This window comes from Oncorhynchus tshawytscha, linkage group LG07 (genome assembly GCF_018296145.1).
Source record: "Oncorhynchus tshawytscha isolate Ot180627B linkage group LG07, Otsh_v2.0, whole genome shotgun sequence".
NCBI lineage: Eukaryota > Metazoa > Chordata > Actinopteri > Salmoniformes > Salmonidae > Oncorhynchus > Oncorhynchus tshawytscha.
The window spans coordinates 53041492-53058358 of record NC_056435.1 but is presented as its reverse complement, the minus strand read 5'-3'; the positions used below and the strand labels follow the sequence as shown (position 1 = coordinate 53058358).

General features: G+C 41.9%; 1 protein-coding gene across 11 annotated transcripts in view; it reads left to right on the top strand.

Annotated features, from left to right (window-relative positions):
* LOC112254826 (SLIT-ROBO Rho GTPase-activating protein 3) overlaps window positions 1-16867 on the top strand; it is a 65089-nt gene that overhangs the window by 27640 nt on the left and 20582 nt on the right. For 10 of the 11 annotated variants that reach the window (XR_006083788.1, XR_006083787.1, XR_006083790.1 and 7 more), the window contains 9 exons: window positions 571-733; window positions 4213-4275; window positions 8493-8678; window positions 9031-9159; window positions 9446-9667; window positions 9921-10022; window positions 12571-12768; window positions 14049-14133; window positions 16238-16265. Coding sequence is in view for 7 of the 11 variants with exons in the window: in XM_042324614.1 (XP_042180548.1) it covers window positions 571-733; window positions 4213-4275; window positions 8493-8678; window positions 9031-9159; window positions 9446-9667; window positions 9921-10022; window positions 12571-12768; window positions 14049-14133; window positions 16238-16265 (1176 nt within the window). In the remaining 4 variants the exon portion in view is untranslated. Of the gene's footprint in view, window positions 1-570; window positions 734-4212; window positions 4276-7862; window positions 7954-8492; window positions 8679-9030; window positions 9160-9445; window positions 9668-9920; window positions 10023-12570; window positions 12769-14048; window positions 14134-16237; window positions 16266-16867 lie in introns of those variants that run through there. The other variant, XM_042324617.1, reaches the window with a different exon arrangement.

Sequence of the window (16867 nt, the reverse complement as noted above, 5' to 3'; positions counted from 1 at the left end):
GCTTAGCAAAAGATCATAGTAGAAAAGATATCTCCCGCTCACACAATATTTCCTCAGCCTGCTTAGCAGAAGATGCCTATCTGACCGTATGTGAAGTTATATAAAGAGAGGTGCACGCTCAGCCAAAGACGCCTATCGGACTGTGATAGTGAGAGTTAGTTTCCTTCTTTCAGCGTGTTCTACTTCCTTCTTCTACAGGAAACTAACAGAATGTGTTAAACGTTTATCTCACCTCCACATCCAGGCTTTCTCTCACCTCCAGGCTTTCATTTATAAACACCTCACTCGATCTGCTGTTAATTTCTACACTATAGTATCTGTTAACCTACGCTGGTAGATTCCAAAAGCTAAATGATAGTGACTGCAAACTATACTATTGGTTGAATAGTAATGGTTCCATACTGTGGAGGTCAACTGTTAACCGGTTTGAACGACTGGGGGATAAAATTACTTATTTTCAACCATACTCTACACCCAAAATTGCTTTTATCGTAACGAGACACTTGACCTACACTGTGATGTTCCTTTTGGATGACACTCTGACCTGTGACCTCTAACCTGTTCTTCCAGGAAGGACCAGAACCTGCTGTCGACAGTGAACTGCTGGTACCTCGTTCTGAACCAGACGAGGAGAGAGAGCAGAGACCATGCTACCCTCAGCGACCTCTACAACAATAACGTCATTGTCCGCCTAGCACACGTCGGAGAGGATGTCATCAGACTCTTCAAGAAGGTCAGGAAAGAATGTTTGTTTACTTGAAATTGAAAATTTGACATGCTGCTGACACCTTTTAGTAGAGTGCTACTGCATAACAAATTTAAGATTTGTTTAAAGAGTTCCCACAGTTATAATAGTGTCGGTCGGGCAACTAATTTGCCATCCACTGCCCCCCCCTCACACGCGCGCGCACACACACAAACTTTGAGACCTGATAACTGAGGGGCTGGCTGTCTATACCCCCACTGTGTTGTCGTCTGGCTGGGCTAGCATCAATCTGCTTTACATCTGAAGGTCAGACCTACAGTTGGGAGATCAGCCATATGTGCTACCTTTTCATCTTCCCCACCTTCATATACCTTTGCTTCCCTTTCTCTGTATCACCAGCTTCTTCATCCGTGTCTTCCTTCTCCAGCTTCTCCTCCTCCACCTTCTCCTTCTCCAGCTTCTCCTCCTCCACCATCTCCTTCTCCAGCTTCTCCTCCTCCACATTCTCCTTCTACAGCTTCTCCACCTTCTCCTTCTCCAGCTTCTCCTCCTCCACCTTCTCCTTCTCCAGCTTCTCCTCCTCCACCTTCTCTTCTGCACCACGTGTGCCTGTCCATTTACTGTATGTTACCAAATGTTCTTATTTCTTAAGTGGTAAACAAACTACATGGTTTCAACGTAGAAGATGGTCTCATTCTCAGAGTAAATTGTAATCTCAGTATCTGTCCTGTAATTTCCATATCCCTAAATGACAGAAGGATATATTGCTGCATGAATTGTCCCTTTTAATCGGTCTTTTCAAACGGCTCTTACACTAAAAGGGCATTGTCATTTTCACAATTTCACAGTATTATTCCAACCTCATTGTGGAAATGCATATAGAACACAGAACAATCTAATTTCTTGACTGTACTGGGCATTTAAGTGTACACATTAGACCAATCAGAGCTATAAAGCATGTCTGAGAAAGAGGCAGAGGGCAGAGCAGAAAGTGGCCATGGTTCAGGGACTACAGTATGATGGAACAGTCTGCTGGGGAAAGCACAGATCAGTATTGATCCACAGGAACCGGGTGGAGTCTCACATTATTTATGTCGTCTTGGGATGGATATGCTGTCAGGGGTGAGCTGTGATGAGGCTAGGTTACTGTTGCCTGGTGGACTGGGTTTGGCTGAGCTGGCTGGTGGGCTGAGCTGCCGAGAGGTGGCTGAGTAACTGCCTGCTGAAAAATTATCAAATGTCTTCCTCAGCAAAAGGTTTCAAGGAGTGGCGTAAAGTTTGTTACATAGCCTAGGCTGATAGCAGTACCACCATCTGCTTTATGTGACATATACACACACACCATTGCATTTCAATGTAGAAGCAAATGTTGTGCATCATGAATAACTAACCTAAAAATAGGGCTTCTGCTAATGAATTAACCATTTAAGTTGTCCTTGTAGGTGTAAATGTAGTGGTGTTGTCATAGCAGCACCTATCTCTCAGAGGAAAGTTCAGCTGCTGGGCCTAACAACAATGACAACCATGGCCGTGACAACCTACCATCACTGACATACTCCACCCTATATACTACACTAACAACACACTTACCTGTGCTTTCACTTGAGGGGTCTGTCTGTAATGTATTACTGAAGAGGAAAACTGTTCCTACTGTTGACGACTTTCTGACTGGAGCCCATTTTGATCTGTTTATAATTGTGTAATAAGCCTAGCAGTAGTAATTCTCATGTTATGGGTTAGATAGAAGGATCTATGTGCATTGTATTTGGGCTGAGGGATCTATGTGCATTGTATTTGGGCTGAGGGAAAGGGGCCCTGTCTCTGAGGGCAAGAATGATTCCATAATGGTTGAATAGGTACCATGTGTCTGGAGTTAGAGCTGATAGATTGGAATTACTGTTCTGTTACACTGTCTTTACTGATTTATATTTATACTATTAATATGAATTTATACTGTATTCTTAGAGATTGAGAGTAGTGTTGGGTTTAGGCTCTTTGTGTATGAGAAGTTGAATTATCTAGTGGACTGTAGGAGTCTAGGAATGTGTGCTCCCATAACTCAAGGCCAGACTGATAAGAAGACCTGTGAAAGGCACTTAGGAGTGTGAAGGTTCTGGACTCTGGACGCTGATACATGATAACCAACATGAGGAACATACTCAGTTCCTGCAGAGACTGATTGTTCATCCTAGACGAAGAAGTTGGAAACTGGGGCCTAGTCGGAAGTTATAAATATATGTGCTTGTGACCTGTATGTGTGCTTTTTGCAGCTGCGACAATCTACAGTAGCTTGAGTTTTCTTAGAGTCTATGTGGATTATTGTACCAGAAATTAGAACCTAACACTACTTTTACAGGATTTCTTAAACTACTCTGTTCTAGCTGCCTTACCCGTACCATCTCATTGTTGGCTGTACATTCTATCACTGTCCATCACAGACACTCCGCTCCTGCGAGTTACAGTAACCGAGTTGGAATCGTGAATGTGTGATTTGAATATGGTCAGTAGGAGACATTAGAAATGTCTATTCTTAGCTGCCTGCATGTACACTGCATAGTATTCTATAAGGCCTTTTTACAAATTGAGGGAAACAACATTTCACACTGTTCAGTCATCTCTCAGAAACAGACACATACCCACGGGAAACACATATCTCCCATACAGACACATACCCAAGGGAAACACATATCTCCCATACAGACACATACCCAAGGGAAACACATATCTCCCATACAGACACATACCCACGGGAAACACATGTCTCCCATACAGACACATACCCAAGGGAAACACATGTCTCCCATACAGACACATACCCAAGGGAAACACATGTCTCCCATACAGACACATACCCAAGGGAAACACATATCTCCCATACAGACACATACCCAAGGGAAACACATATCCATACAGACACATACCCAAGGGAAACACATATCTCCCATACAGACACATACCCAAGGGAAACACATGTCTCCCATACAGACACATACCCAAGGGAAACACATGTCTCCCATACAGACACATACCCAAGGGAAACACATGTCTCCCATACAGACACATACCCAAGGGAAACACATATCTCCCATACAGACACATACCCAAGGGAAACACATATCTCCCATACAGACACATACCCAAGGGAAACACATATCTCCCATACAGACACATACCCAAGGGAAACACATATCTCCCATACAGACACATACCCAAGGGAAACACATATCTCCCATACAGACACATACCCAAGGGAAACACATATCTCCCATACAGACACATACCCAAGGGAAACACATATCTCCCATACAGACACATACCCAAGGGAAACACATATCTCCCATACAGACACATACCCAAGGGAAACACATATCTCCCATACAGACACATACCCAAGGGAAACGGATGTATTCATGCCTCAGTGAAGCAAAGCCAGGTCTGTTCAAGATATTCTTCCAGTCACCTGTGAGATTTATTCACATGCCTTTTGTTCCTGTTTTTTGTCCCAGAGCAAAGAAATCGGGGTGCAGATGCACGAGGAGTTAGTGAAAGTCACGAACGAGCTCTACACTGTGAGTAAACAACAACAAAATGTAATTCTCTCTCTTTCTCAATCTCTCTTTCTTTTTTTCTCTCTCTCCTTCTCCCCCAATCTGTCTGTATTGTTCAGCATCTCTCCTTTCATCCACTCCCCATGTTTGTTAGTTTGCCTGAAGCTAACAGGCTAACTCCATTTGGCTAGGCCGACCTCAGACTCTGCTCTGTAGTGTCTGGATAGAACAGGACCTGCCCAGAGCAGAATAGCTTTGTCAGCAATCAGAAGGTAGCCTAGCGGTTAGGAGCGTTGGGCCAGTAACTGAAAAGTCACTGGTTCGAATCACCGAGCCTTTGTGCCCTAGAGCAAGGCAGTTAAGCCCCAACAACAACTGCTCCCTGGGTGCTGATGATGTTCATTTAACACAGCCCCCACTCCTCTCTGATTCCCAAAGTTAGGTTATATGGGGAAGACAAATTTGTGCAACTGACTAGGTATCTCCCTTACAGCCTTGCTACACAGGTCATTTGGTTCTACACCGGAGGACATTATTTGTTGTTTTACTCCCGCCGTGAGAGAAGTTGCAGTTGAAGGAGAAACTCTATATGCCTTGGCTCTGCTCCAAGCCGACTCACTTCCCTTGCAGTGGAGGGCTGCTTACTGCCAAGGTGTCACACCATCATCACATATTCAGCACATGCTACACAAAATCAAACACAGATCTGTCATTACAGTTAATAGTCATCCTTCTTTTCTGTCGATACATTGACTGTGTACATACATAGAAGAGTATGCATACACACGCATGCACACACACACACAATAACGTATGCTTGAACACACTTACACAAGCCTGTCTTTGATGCTTTAAAATCAACGGTCCCACGCCACCTAACCACCCACACCAACCACATTGAACCTTCAAAGCCTACCCTTTCTCGCTTTCATGATTTCATGTCAGTATATATACGACTCTATTTCCATTTTACCCCCCTACCACACTCCCTTCCTGCCCGTTCACTGTCACACATCGTAATGCCCCAGGTTATGTTTCTGTTAGATTTTTTTTGGTGTGTGTGGGTGGGTGTGTATCTGTGTGTGTGTGTGCTTGTGACAAGAAGGTGCTCATTTGTGAAATGTGATGCCTATGTTTGCAATAACAATACAGACAAACAATGAGCAGTGAGCACATGCAGAGCAACATAGGACATGAAACATGTAGCAAGCAGGCAGACAGAGCAATAGCACAAAAAGCATTGATTGATTCAATGGTTGTAAAGATGGGGAGAGGTCTGTCCGTGAAAGAGATGCTCTGCTTTTTTGACACCACACTCCACAAAGCAAGTCCTTTTGGCTTTAGTTTTTATCTTATCTTAATTATTGTCCAGTCATGGTCAGGTGCTGCAAAGAAAGACCTTTGTTAAGCAGCAGCTGGCCCAGAACATAGCGGCACATTTTGTTCTTCATTTGTGTTCTTCAATGTAATCAGTTAATTAATCAATAAATTAAATTAAATTAATTTAACTAGGCAAGTCAGTTAAAAACAAATTCTTATTTTCAATGACAGCCTAGGAACAGTGGGTTAACTGCCTGGGGCAGAATGACAGATTTGTACCTTGTCAGCTTGGGGATTTGAACGTGAAACCTTTCGTTTACTAGTCCAAAGCTCTAACCACTAGGCTACCCTGCCGCCCCAATAATATGCATGCCAGTCTCTCTTGGCTAAGAGTTGAAGAAAGACTGACTGCATCACTTCTTGTTTTTATAAGAAACAATGTGTTGGAAATTCCAAATTGTTTGCATAGTCAACTTACACACAGCACTGACACACACACACGTACCCCACCAAACATGCCACCAGGGGGCTTTTCATAGTCCCTAGGTCCAGAACAAATTCAAGGAAACGTAAGGTATTATACAGAGCCATGAGTGCAATGTAGAAAATAGTAAAAATAAAGAAAAATCCTTGATTGAGTAGGTGTGTCCAAGCTTTGGACAGGTACTATACTTTGATGTGCTGTAGGCAGGCCAGTGTGCAGTGGAAGATAGCACCATCACATTGTGCAGCAGGCATTGCTACATGAAACCCATGTAAATACTGTCACTTAAAATACATGGCTTAATGGCCACAAGAGAATGATTCTGCATGAAATACAGCATACTATATTATGATGCAGATGTTCATTTATTGGCTTTCTAAACAGCTTTCTCTCTGTATGTCTCATACTGAAACGTTCACATACACGCAGTAGGTGACATTATTCATAACTAGTACTTGTACAGTGCTTTCAGAAAGTATTCACATCCCTTGGCTCTTTACAAATGTTGTTGATTTTTTTTGGTCACTGGCCTACACACAATACTCCATAATGTCAAAGTGGAATTATTTTCAGAACATTGTTAACAAATTAATTAAAAATGAAAAGCTGAAATGTCTTCAGTCAATAAGTATTGCCCTTTGTTATGGCAAGCCTAAATAAGTTCAGGAGTAAAAATTTGCTGAACAAGTCACATAAGTTGCATGAACTGTGTGCAATAATAGTGTATAACATGATTTTGGAATGACCACCTCATGTTTGTACCCTACACATACAATTATCTTCAAGGTCCCTCAGTCATGCGGTAAATTCAAACACATATTCAATCACAAAGGTTTACCAATGCCTTGGAAAGAAGGGCACTTATTGGTAGATGGTTTGATATTTTGTATTTTTGTAGTGTTCAGTTTTTCTTATTAAAATGGACAAGTACCACGCTGCAAATTGGTCCGACCTCTCCTACTCCTCCTCAGAAGAGGAGGCGAACCGTTACAAGTTGCTTACCAAGAAGAGTGGCCGAGTTACAGTTCTGAAAATCTGTGACCTGGAAATAGTTATCCAATTTGACAGAGCTTGGAGAATTTTGAAAAGAATAATGGACAGATGTTGCACAAACCAGGTATGGAAAGCTCTTAGAGACTTACCCAGAGATACTCACAGCTGTCATCGCTGCCAAAGATGCTTCTACAAAGTATTGACTCAGGGGTGTGAATACTTACGTAAAATCGATATTTCTGTATTTCATTTTCTATACATTTGCATAAACATATAAAAACATTGTGTTGATGGATATTGTGTGTTGATGTGTGAGTCAAAAATGTATTTAATAAATGTTGATTTCAGGCTATAACACAACAACATGGGGAATAAGTCAAGGGGTGTGAGTACTTTCTGAATATACTTGTACATGTTTTATGCACTGTATTGATGTACTATGCACAATGTGAGAGCTTTGCATTAACATGTCTCCAGCCTTTTCTGGCTTCCAGTCAGAATCAAGGGTTCCTCTCTTGTTTCACACCCAGTAGCAGTCAGAGGAAAAAGGAAAGGTTCTCTATTACATAGCTTGAGGAAAGGTTCTCTTTAACAACCAGTACAATGTGGGTACCTAACAGTGTGTGCCATAAGCGCATCTGAAGTATCCTATAATTATAACTGTAGAACCTTTTTTGTTCGAGTGTAGACTAGAGGAATGGTTCTCTCTATCTCAACTAGAGGAAAGGTTCTCTGTAACGTAACTAGAGGAAAGGTTCTTTGTAACTTGGCTATGACAGACTTCCTGTTGATTGATTTCACTTGCTCTCTCCTCACATGTATTACTTACATCAGAGTTGTTCGGAGACCTGTAAGAAAGAGGATGATATTTTTGCGTGTGAAGGGAAAGGAAATCAAGAGAGGTAACCTAGTTTTAGCACTCAGTCATGCATCCACAACATATCTGACAGTAGCTGTCTTTCTGTGTTCTTATTCAGTGTACAATATACAGGTGGATTTATATGCTGAATCTTCTTTAGATATCCATGTCTAACCAATCTTCCATTAACAGTAATGTGATTGAATGGGATCTTAAGCACTTTTTCACAACATATTGTATATATTCAAATTCATAACATATCATACGAATTGCAGAGAAAATTATTATAATTATTTTAGAAAGAACATTTGCAGTTACATATCATGAAATGGATGACGCCATACACAATTGTGCACAGTTTTCTGGGACCTACCTGCGCTACTTTCAAACTACTGGCGGAAATGATAAATTATACAAAATATTCATGCTTATCGTGAGTTTGGTGTTTATTGTGTGGTTACTCCATTGAGATAGGGAGTTTCCCTCATGTAAACGTCTAGACCCAGAACCTTCTGGTGAACTTAGTGTGCATGCAGTTAACTTTAATGTATATTTTTTATGTATGTTTTGTGTCCTGTGCAGGTGATGAAGACATACCACATGTACCACACAGAGAGCATCAGTGCAGAGAGCAAGTTGAAGGAGGCGGAGAAACAGGGAGAAAAGCAGATCGGCAAGGCCAATGATGTCAGCACCAGCCTCCTGCGCCATGACGACCGCCAACAGCGACGCAGCTCCGTCAAGAAGATGGAGAAGATGAAGGAGAAGGTGTGGCTTGGGCTTGTGTGTGTATGTGTCCAAATGTATGTAAAAACTCAGAGAACCTGGATGCATTAGCCTTTGAAATGTAATAAGTTAATGTATACACTAATGAGCAAAAATATGAAGTGTTTTTTGTTGCCATGGTAAGACTAGACCTCTATTGTCTCATATGGCACATGCTCATTTTTTTGATACAATTAGACTTCTTTAAATGGAACAAACTGTATTACATCTTTAGTATAGAAATCCATTTAGAGAGAAATCTATATTCTATGGTATACTGACTGATGACTCGCTCTCTCTCTGTCTCTCCGTCTCTGTCTTTGTCTCTCTCCCTCTTCTCTCCCTCTCTCCTCAGAGACAGGCCAAGTACTCTGAAAACAAGCTGAAGTGCACTAAAGCACGGAATGACTATTTGTTGAACCTGGTGGCAACCAATGCTCTGGTGGCCAAATATTACATCTACGATGTCTCTGACATGATAGACGTGAGTGGTACAGTACATGCTGATTCTAACAAAGTGAGAATATTAGATACACAGGAAAAATGCATCCATTTGATACACAAAAGCTCAGTAGCATCTTGTAACACATTAGCACCTTGTAACACATTATTATTAAGTTACCGTTCAATTGATTGCAATGAAAAATAAATACAGTAGTTTGATCAATTGAAGCATAGTAGCATCTTATAACACATCATCTCTCCCCATTGGTCTGTAACTAACATTAAGGATTCCCAATGGTGGTAATGCTGTCCATGCCTCTCCCCAGTGCTGTGACCTGGGCTACCATGCCAGCCTGGCACGGACCCTGAGGACCTACCTGTCTGCAGAGTACAGCCTGGAGACATCCCGCCATGAGGGGCTGGACCAGCTGGAGGGTGCCGTGGATGCCATGGATGTCAGGGGGGACAAACACAGGGTCATGGACATGCACAGCCAGATCTTCTGCCCGCCCGCCCGCTTCGACTACCAGCCACACATGGGCGACGAGGTGAGGGAGAGGTGATTGGAGGTGTGATTGTGCCTCCCACTATGTCTGTGTTTCCTCTGTCTGGTCCTGTGTGGCTTGCATCAGCAATGCCAGCATCTTTGGGTCAGTTCCTTTCTGGCATCCCAAACAAACACTACTGTAAATTCTCTCTCTCTCTCTCTCTCTCTCTCTCTCTCTCTCTCTCCCTCTCTCCCTCCTCTCCTCTCCCCTTTCCCTCCCTCCCTCCCTCCCTCCCTCCCTCACTACCTACTAGGTGTGTCAGGTGAGTGCCCAGCAGCCGGTGCAGACAGAGCTCCTGATGCGTCACCACCAGCTCCAGTCCCGCCTGGCCACACTCAAGATCGAGAACGAGGAGGTGAGCTCTAAAACCCTGGCCCTAACCCAAAACCTGTCTCATTATCAGTCAGTGAACTCACCACCTGGGCCATGTTCAGTAGGTAAAATTGTGGAACATTTGCGGTCTGCCTGCATGCCTGCCTCCCTTTGCTGCTTCACCATATCGCTCCTATGAATAGGGAGGTGCTCTGTTCATTCAGCCACTTCCTCTGTATCTCTCACATGGACAGAACACAATTTATATTTATATTTATCTTCACACACGCAACCAGATGTCCCCTACCAGGCTTACTGAACTTTATATTATATATATTATGCATGCTGTTGGTGTATGTGCAGAATCCATACTAGTATATGGGTAATTCCATGAAACGAGTACCTTTTGCGTCCCTTTGATATTTTAAGTTGTCACGCCCTGGTCTTAGTTATCTTTATTTTCTTTATTATTTTGGTTAGGTCAGGGTGTGACATGGGGGATTTATGTGTTTTGCCTGGTCTATGGTTTTTTGTATGTTTATGGGGCTGTCTCCTTTCTAGGTAGTTTGTATGTCTATGGTTGCCTAGATTGGTTCTCAATTAGAGGCAGCTGTCTATCGTTGTCTCTGATTGGGAACCATATTTTGGCAGCCATATTCTGTGGGTACTTTGTGGGTGGTTGTCTTCTGTCTTTGTGTCATTGCACCAGATAGGACTGTTTCGATTTTCACATTTGTTGTTTTATATTTTGTAGTGTTCTCGTGTATGGTCTTGATTAAACATGTTGAACTCTAACCACGCTGCATTTTGGTCCTCCTCTCCTTCAACGGAAGAAAACCGTTACATAAGTAGAAATTGTCCACAAATATTGAATTTTAAAAGCTTGTTATATTAAATGCCCTTTAATATAGAACACATGAAAACATTTTAATATGAATAAAGACTTGCTAAAGTGCCAAAATGAAGCATTTTGACATATCCCTCTGTGCATCCCCTGTGACTTCTAGGAAGATATTACCCCACTTAAACCCAACATTTCTCCAAGTTTTCCCCATCATTGTAAAGCCCATGTTATTTTGTTGCTTTGACAAAGTCATAACTTAAGATTATTTATTTCATGTTAGTGATTCATCTATTCCTTTTATAAATATGTTTTTTCAAAAGATACATTGCACATCTAATAGTCAAACCATAGTTTAAAAGCAGGTGAGCTGGTTCTACTCTCTTTGGCCATTTGCTGGAATTCTGAAGTGGAAAACTGAGTGGGTCGAGCATAACATGTCAAACCTGTTACCCATAGACAGGCAATACATTTTTTTTAAATTGAAATGTTTTAGTGAAGCTTGCATTCAATTGCCCCTCACTGTTATACATACACAACAAGCTTCCATTCCCCCTGTCAAGAAGGGAATTTATGGCTGATTTAAGATGACGTTGTCAACCCTGTTAGTCAACTTTATTTGGCGGTTTATTTGGCGGTTTATTTGGCGGTTTACAGTGTTTAACAATGCTAAACTTATATGAAATTAAACTCTTTTTTTTTACCGAGCTAGACTACTCAAAGGCACCAAATTGAATTGGAACAACCCACATGTGTGATATTTAGTTCTTCAATTTTAAATGTTGCCCTCAAAGAGCATTATACCATTCCATTTCCCATTACAATCTTTGAAGTCTTTGAAGTCTCATTAGCTATGTTTCCATTAACTTGTCCAGGGATTTTTTGGACAACATTAAGAAAGTTTGTATAGAAAATATATGCGACAATAGCCTGCTAGGGTGTGTTTCCATTGAACTATCTTGTGTCGATAAAAACAGCTAATGACATCACACCTAAAAAAATATATTAAAAAATATCTTAAACCTTCAGTGTCGAATAAAAATGTAGTGGTTGAAGTGTTTCCATTACCCATCGAGGGAAATTGCGCATTAATAAATTGCCCACAGCCAGTATGCCCTCCAATCTACCTGTTTCATGTCTCAGGTAGCCTGTGAAAGCCAGCATGTATAGAATGCAATAATTTACAAATATTTTCATTTTCATATTCTCATGTGCCAATGTATCACCATGGTCCGTGTCATGGTGACATTTGCACTCCTGTAGATCTGAAGTAATTGGATGATGAAACTTGCATCCAGCCAACCAGAAAAACAAGGCGTAGTAAGTCAGGCATTCTTGAATGTCAAGAAACATGATTTCTATAGTTCAAACATTTATTTTGCAAGCAGTAGGCATTTAGATTTAAATTGGCGCTTTATAGTTACACTGTAAAATAACGTGCCCCGCATACCTTCAAAAATATTTGGCAATCGTCTTTTATTAAAAAAACACAGTTCCCATAAAGATCATTCACAATAAAGAAGGTTTGACAAAATAAAAATCCACCCCTGTTGAACGGACAAAAGAAATTCTCGATCTTCAGTCAATGTATCCTAAATCGGCCATATCCATTACACATGGTGAAAATATTGCTTTTGTCGAATTAACCTGGGTCAATGGAAACCTGCCTATTGTGTGCAGGGAAAACACAGTAAATATTGAAGTTGTAAACCAGCTAAATGACTCTCTCTTTCCCTTCTGTCTTTCATAGGTGAGGAAGACTCTGGATGCCACCATGCAGACACTGCAGGACATGCTGACGGTGGAGGACTTTGATGTGTCTGAGGCTTTCCAACACAGCCAGTCCACTGAGTCGGTCAAGTCTGCCTCGTCCGACTCCTACATGAGCAAAGTCAACGTTGCTAGGAGACGAGCCAATCAACAGGAGACCGAGGGCTTCTACTTCACTGTGAGTGGCTCTGACAACCAACACCACTTAAAATGCATTAGAAATGCTTTTTCAATTTTATTTGCATGAATGCATACTGGTATTAAGTACTTGCTCTAGGGCTCTGACAAGGTCTTGTGTGGCTCAGTTGGTAAGATCACTGTGGTCATTGTAGCTGGATGTTCTACTGTACCCATAAGGCTTTTGCACTACATCCAGGTTTATCTTACTTAACACGTTCCTAATGCTAACACTATAGTGTCCTGTCTCATTTTTACAGTCATGGTATCAATTCCCGCAGGTATCACAAACACATAATACAAATGAGTGCACTCACTGTAAATATACTGGAAGTAACTTTACAAAGAGTGTCTGCTATGTTTATGAATGTATTGCATGCTGATATTAGAGGCAACCTGGTTATGAGTTCTTTCTACTGCTATTGGCATCAGGCTTTGGTGATACAAGTCATGCAAATGAATTCAGAAGTTAACCCTTTGATGTAATGACATAAAGCAGTAGTCACTGTAGCCTACAATCACAAGTGTGGTCTTGTGTGGCTCAGTTTGTAAGAGTGTGTTATTTGCAAGGTCATGGGTTCAATTCCTGTAGGGATCACATACAAAAAATGTGTTTAAATGTGTCAACAATCTACACAAAATACTCTGTAATGTAAAAGTGGTAGGAAGGTTGTTTTTTTTACTAATGAAAAATAAAACACTATCTTCATTAGATAAGTATAGTTAATAACTTCACCATGCTTGAAGAGATATTCAATGTCTGCTTTTTTATCTATCGGTGCCCTTTGCGAGGCATTGGAAAGCCTCCCTGGTCTCTGTGGTTGTGGAATCTGTGTTTGAAATTCACTACTCAACTGAGGGACCTTACAGATAATTGTATGTGTGGGGTACAGATATAAGGTAGTCAGTCAAAAATCCTGTTAACAACTATTATTGCACACAGAGTGAGTCCATGCAAATGATTGTGTTTTGTTAAGCAAATGTTTACTCCTGAACTTACTTGGGCTTGCCAAAACAAAGGGGTTGATTACTTTTTGACTGAAGACATTTCAGCTTTTCATGTTTTATTAATTTGTACTTTGACACTGACATTATGGGGTATTATGTGATCAATGATACAAAATCTAAATGTAATCAATGTTATATTCAGGCTGTCACACAACAAAATGTGGAAAAAGTCAAGGTTGTAGTACTTTGTACTTTGTGAAGGTATTGTAAGTAGCTTTGGATCAAAGTGCCCGCTAAATGTCATATTTTCTACTTTTCTTTTGCCCTGTATAGAAATTCAAAGAGTACCTGAATGGCAGCAACCTTATCGTGAAACTACAGGCCAAGCATGACCTACTGAAGCAGACTCTGGGAGAAGGTGAGAACACTTCTTCACATGGTTACAACGTTGTTGTGTCACTACTGGAGCACAATTCCCTTCATAGGGTCATTACCTTCCCTTTATCACTAGCAGCAGCTTGCGAATTTGAGTCTTCATATGGTTCAAACATTGTTGTGGGAATCTTAACTACCATATCAACCACCAGTAATAAACCATATTGTATCTTTAGCCATATTTCTTTCAGAAAATTGTATGATGGTCCAGCAGCAGCCAACCAGTTGGCTCCAGTATTTCCAGGGACAGACAGACAGACAGACAGACAGACAGACAGACAGACAGACAGACAGACAGACAGACAGACAGACAGACAGACAGACAGACAGACAGACAGACAGACAGACAGACAGACAGACAGACAAAGGCTTTGTTGCTGGAAGCTGTTTTATTAGACATGACATGATCCCTGAATTCAACCATTCGAGTCACTGATCAAATAGTGTTATCAGGGGATATCATATAATCTTGTATTCTTGTTTCTTCTGTAGTATGCAACCCCTCTGTTACCATAACTAGATGATATACACTACATGACCAAAAGTATGTAGACACCTGCTCGTCGAACATCTCATTCCAAAATCATGGGCATTAATATGGAGTTGGTCCACCTTACGCTGCTATAACAGCCTCCACCCTTCTGGGAAGGCTTTCCACTAGATGTTGGAACATTGCTCCGGGACTTGCTTCCATTCATCCACAAGAGCATTGGTGAGGTTGGGCACTGATGTTAGGCCTGGCTCGCAGTTGGCGTTCCAATTCATCCCAAAGGTGTTCGATGGGGTTGAGGTCAGAGCTCTGTGCATGCCAGTCAAGTTCTTCCATACCGATCTCTATTAACCATTTCTGTAATGACTTCCCTTTGTGCACAGGGGCATTGTCGTGCTGAAACATGAAAGGGCCTTCCTCATAGAATCCTCTAGAATGTCATTGTATGCTGTAGCGTTACAATTTCCCTTCACTGAAACTAAGGGGCCGAGCCCGAACCATAAAAACAACCCCCGAACATTATTCCTCCTGCGCCAAACTTTACAGTATGCACTATGCATTGGGACAGGTAGCATTCTCCGGGCATCCGGCAAATCCAGATTCGTCAGATGCACTGCTCCACAGTCCAATGACGGCGAGCTTTACACCACTCCAGCCGACGCTTAGCCTTGTGTGCGGCTGCTCGGCCATGGAAACCCATTTCATGAAGCTCCCGATGAACAGTTCTTGTGCCGATGTTGCTTCCAAAGGCAGCTTGCAACAGAGGACAGACTATTTTTTTGCGGTACGCGATTCAGCACTCAGAGGTCCCGTTCTGTGAGCTTGTGTGGCCTACCACTTCGCTGCTGAGCTGTTGTTGTTGTACCTGGGTCTTTCCACTTCACAATAACAGCACTTTTGATGAATTTGAGATGTTGGAAAGGTGGTATCCTATGACGGTGCCACGTTGAAAGTCACTGAGATCTTCAGTAAGGCCATTCTACTGCCATTGTTTGTCTATGGAAATTGCATGGCTGTGTGCTCGATTTTATACACCTGTCAGCAACGTGTGTGGCTGAAATAGCCAAATCCAATCATTTGAAGGGGTGTCCATATACTCATGTATATAAAGGTGTATCATATAGTGTTTCATGTTACAGTATATAATTACTGCACAGTTACTACTATATTGCACAAACCCAATGCAGACAAATGTGGCCTTCCTCACACTCAACCATCCCTCCTCCTTCCCGGTTGTCCCTGGATATGCTTGCTTTCATTGACATTCCGCTCTGAGTTGGCAGGGTCCGCCCCCTCCGGCTCTCTATCTACGGTTTCTAGGGCGACCGCTAAATGACCGCTGCCTGGCTGGTTGTATGTGATTCAGAGAGGCGGTCATGGAGCCCGCACCATTGAGCCCGTCTGAATAGGTGCCCATGTTCTCATAATGCCCTTCATCCCTCGCCCCTCGCTTCTGTCTGCCCCATCTGCCAGCTCTGTAGACAACCAGGTCTGGCTCAGAATGTACTCAACCATGTATCCAAGCATTGTCTTTTCTCTCTCTCACAGAGCTCTATTTCTCCCCCTCTCTCTCCATTTCTTCCCTCCTTTCTTTTAGGGGAAAGGGCTGAATATGGAACAACACGGTAAGAAAAGAGGCTGAAAAAAGGTGGAATAAAAGCATGTCAAATCCTTCCTGTTTTCTGGGAAATAGAGGAGATGACATCATGTTGAAGTGAATAGCAGTTCAGGTCCCCAGCCTCTCTGGAAAATCAGGGTTGGAATTCCAAATAGGGAGAGGGGATGTGGTCTGTCTGTTGATGAATAAACAGACTTCTGAGCAAACTGGAGTTTGCAATGAGGCAGCTATGGGGAGATGAGCTGGCTGTAAGACGATCTGTCACTTGTCAGTCACTACAGTGGCCATAAGTGGCCTTGTTAAACACTACAGTATTGTAGAGGTATCTGCTAATCAGAACAGTATTGTATATTAACCACAGACGTCAGTCATAAATCAACGAGTGGAGAAGAATGAACAGTAGTAGCAGAATTATGAGACATTAAGTTTTGATATCTCCTCAGCTCACAGGCCTGTTACAGTGTTTATATTGAATTCTCTGTGTCATTACTCATGTTCTTGGACTGTAATCATGTTTTTATGAACTGACTTATTTGATAAGTTGCCCAGAGTCATTCAAGTCAGGTTATTCAGGGTTAGGCTGAAACAGCTGTGATAAAGTCAAAGCAT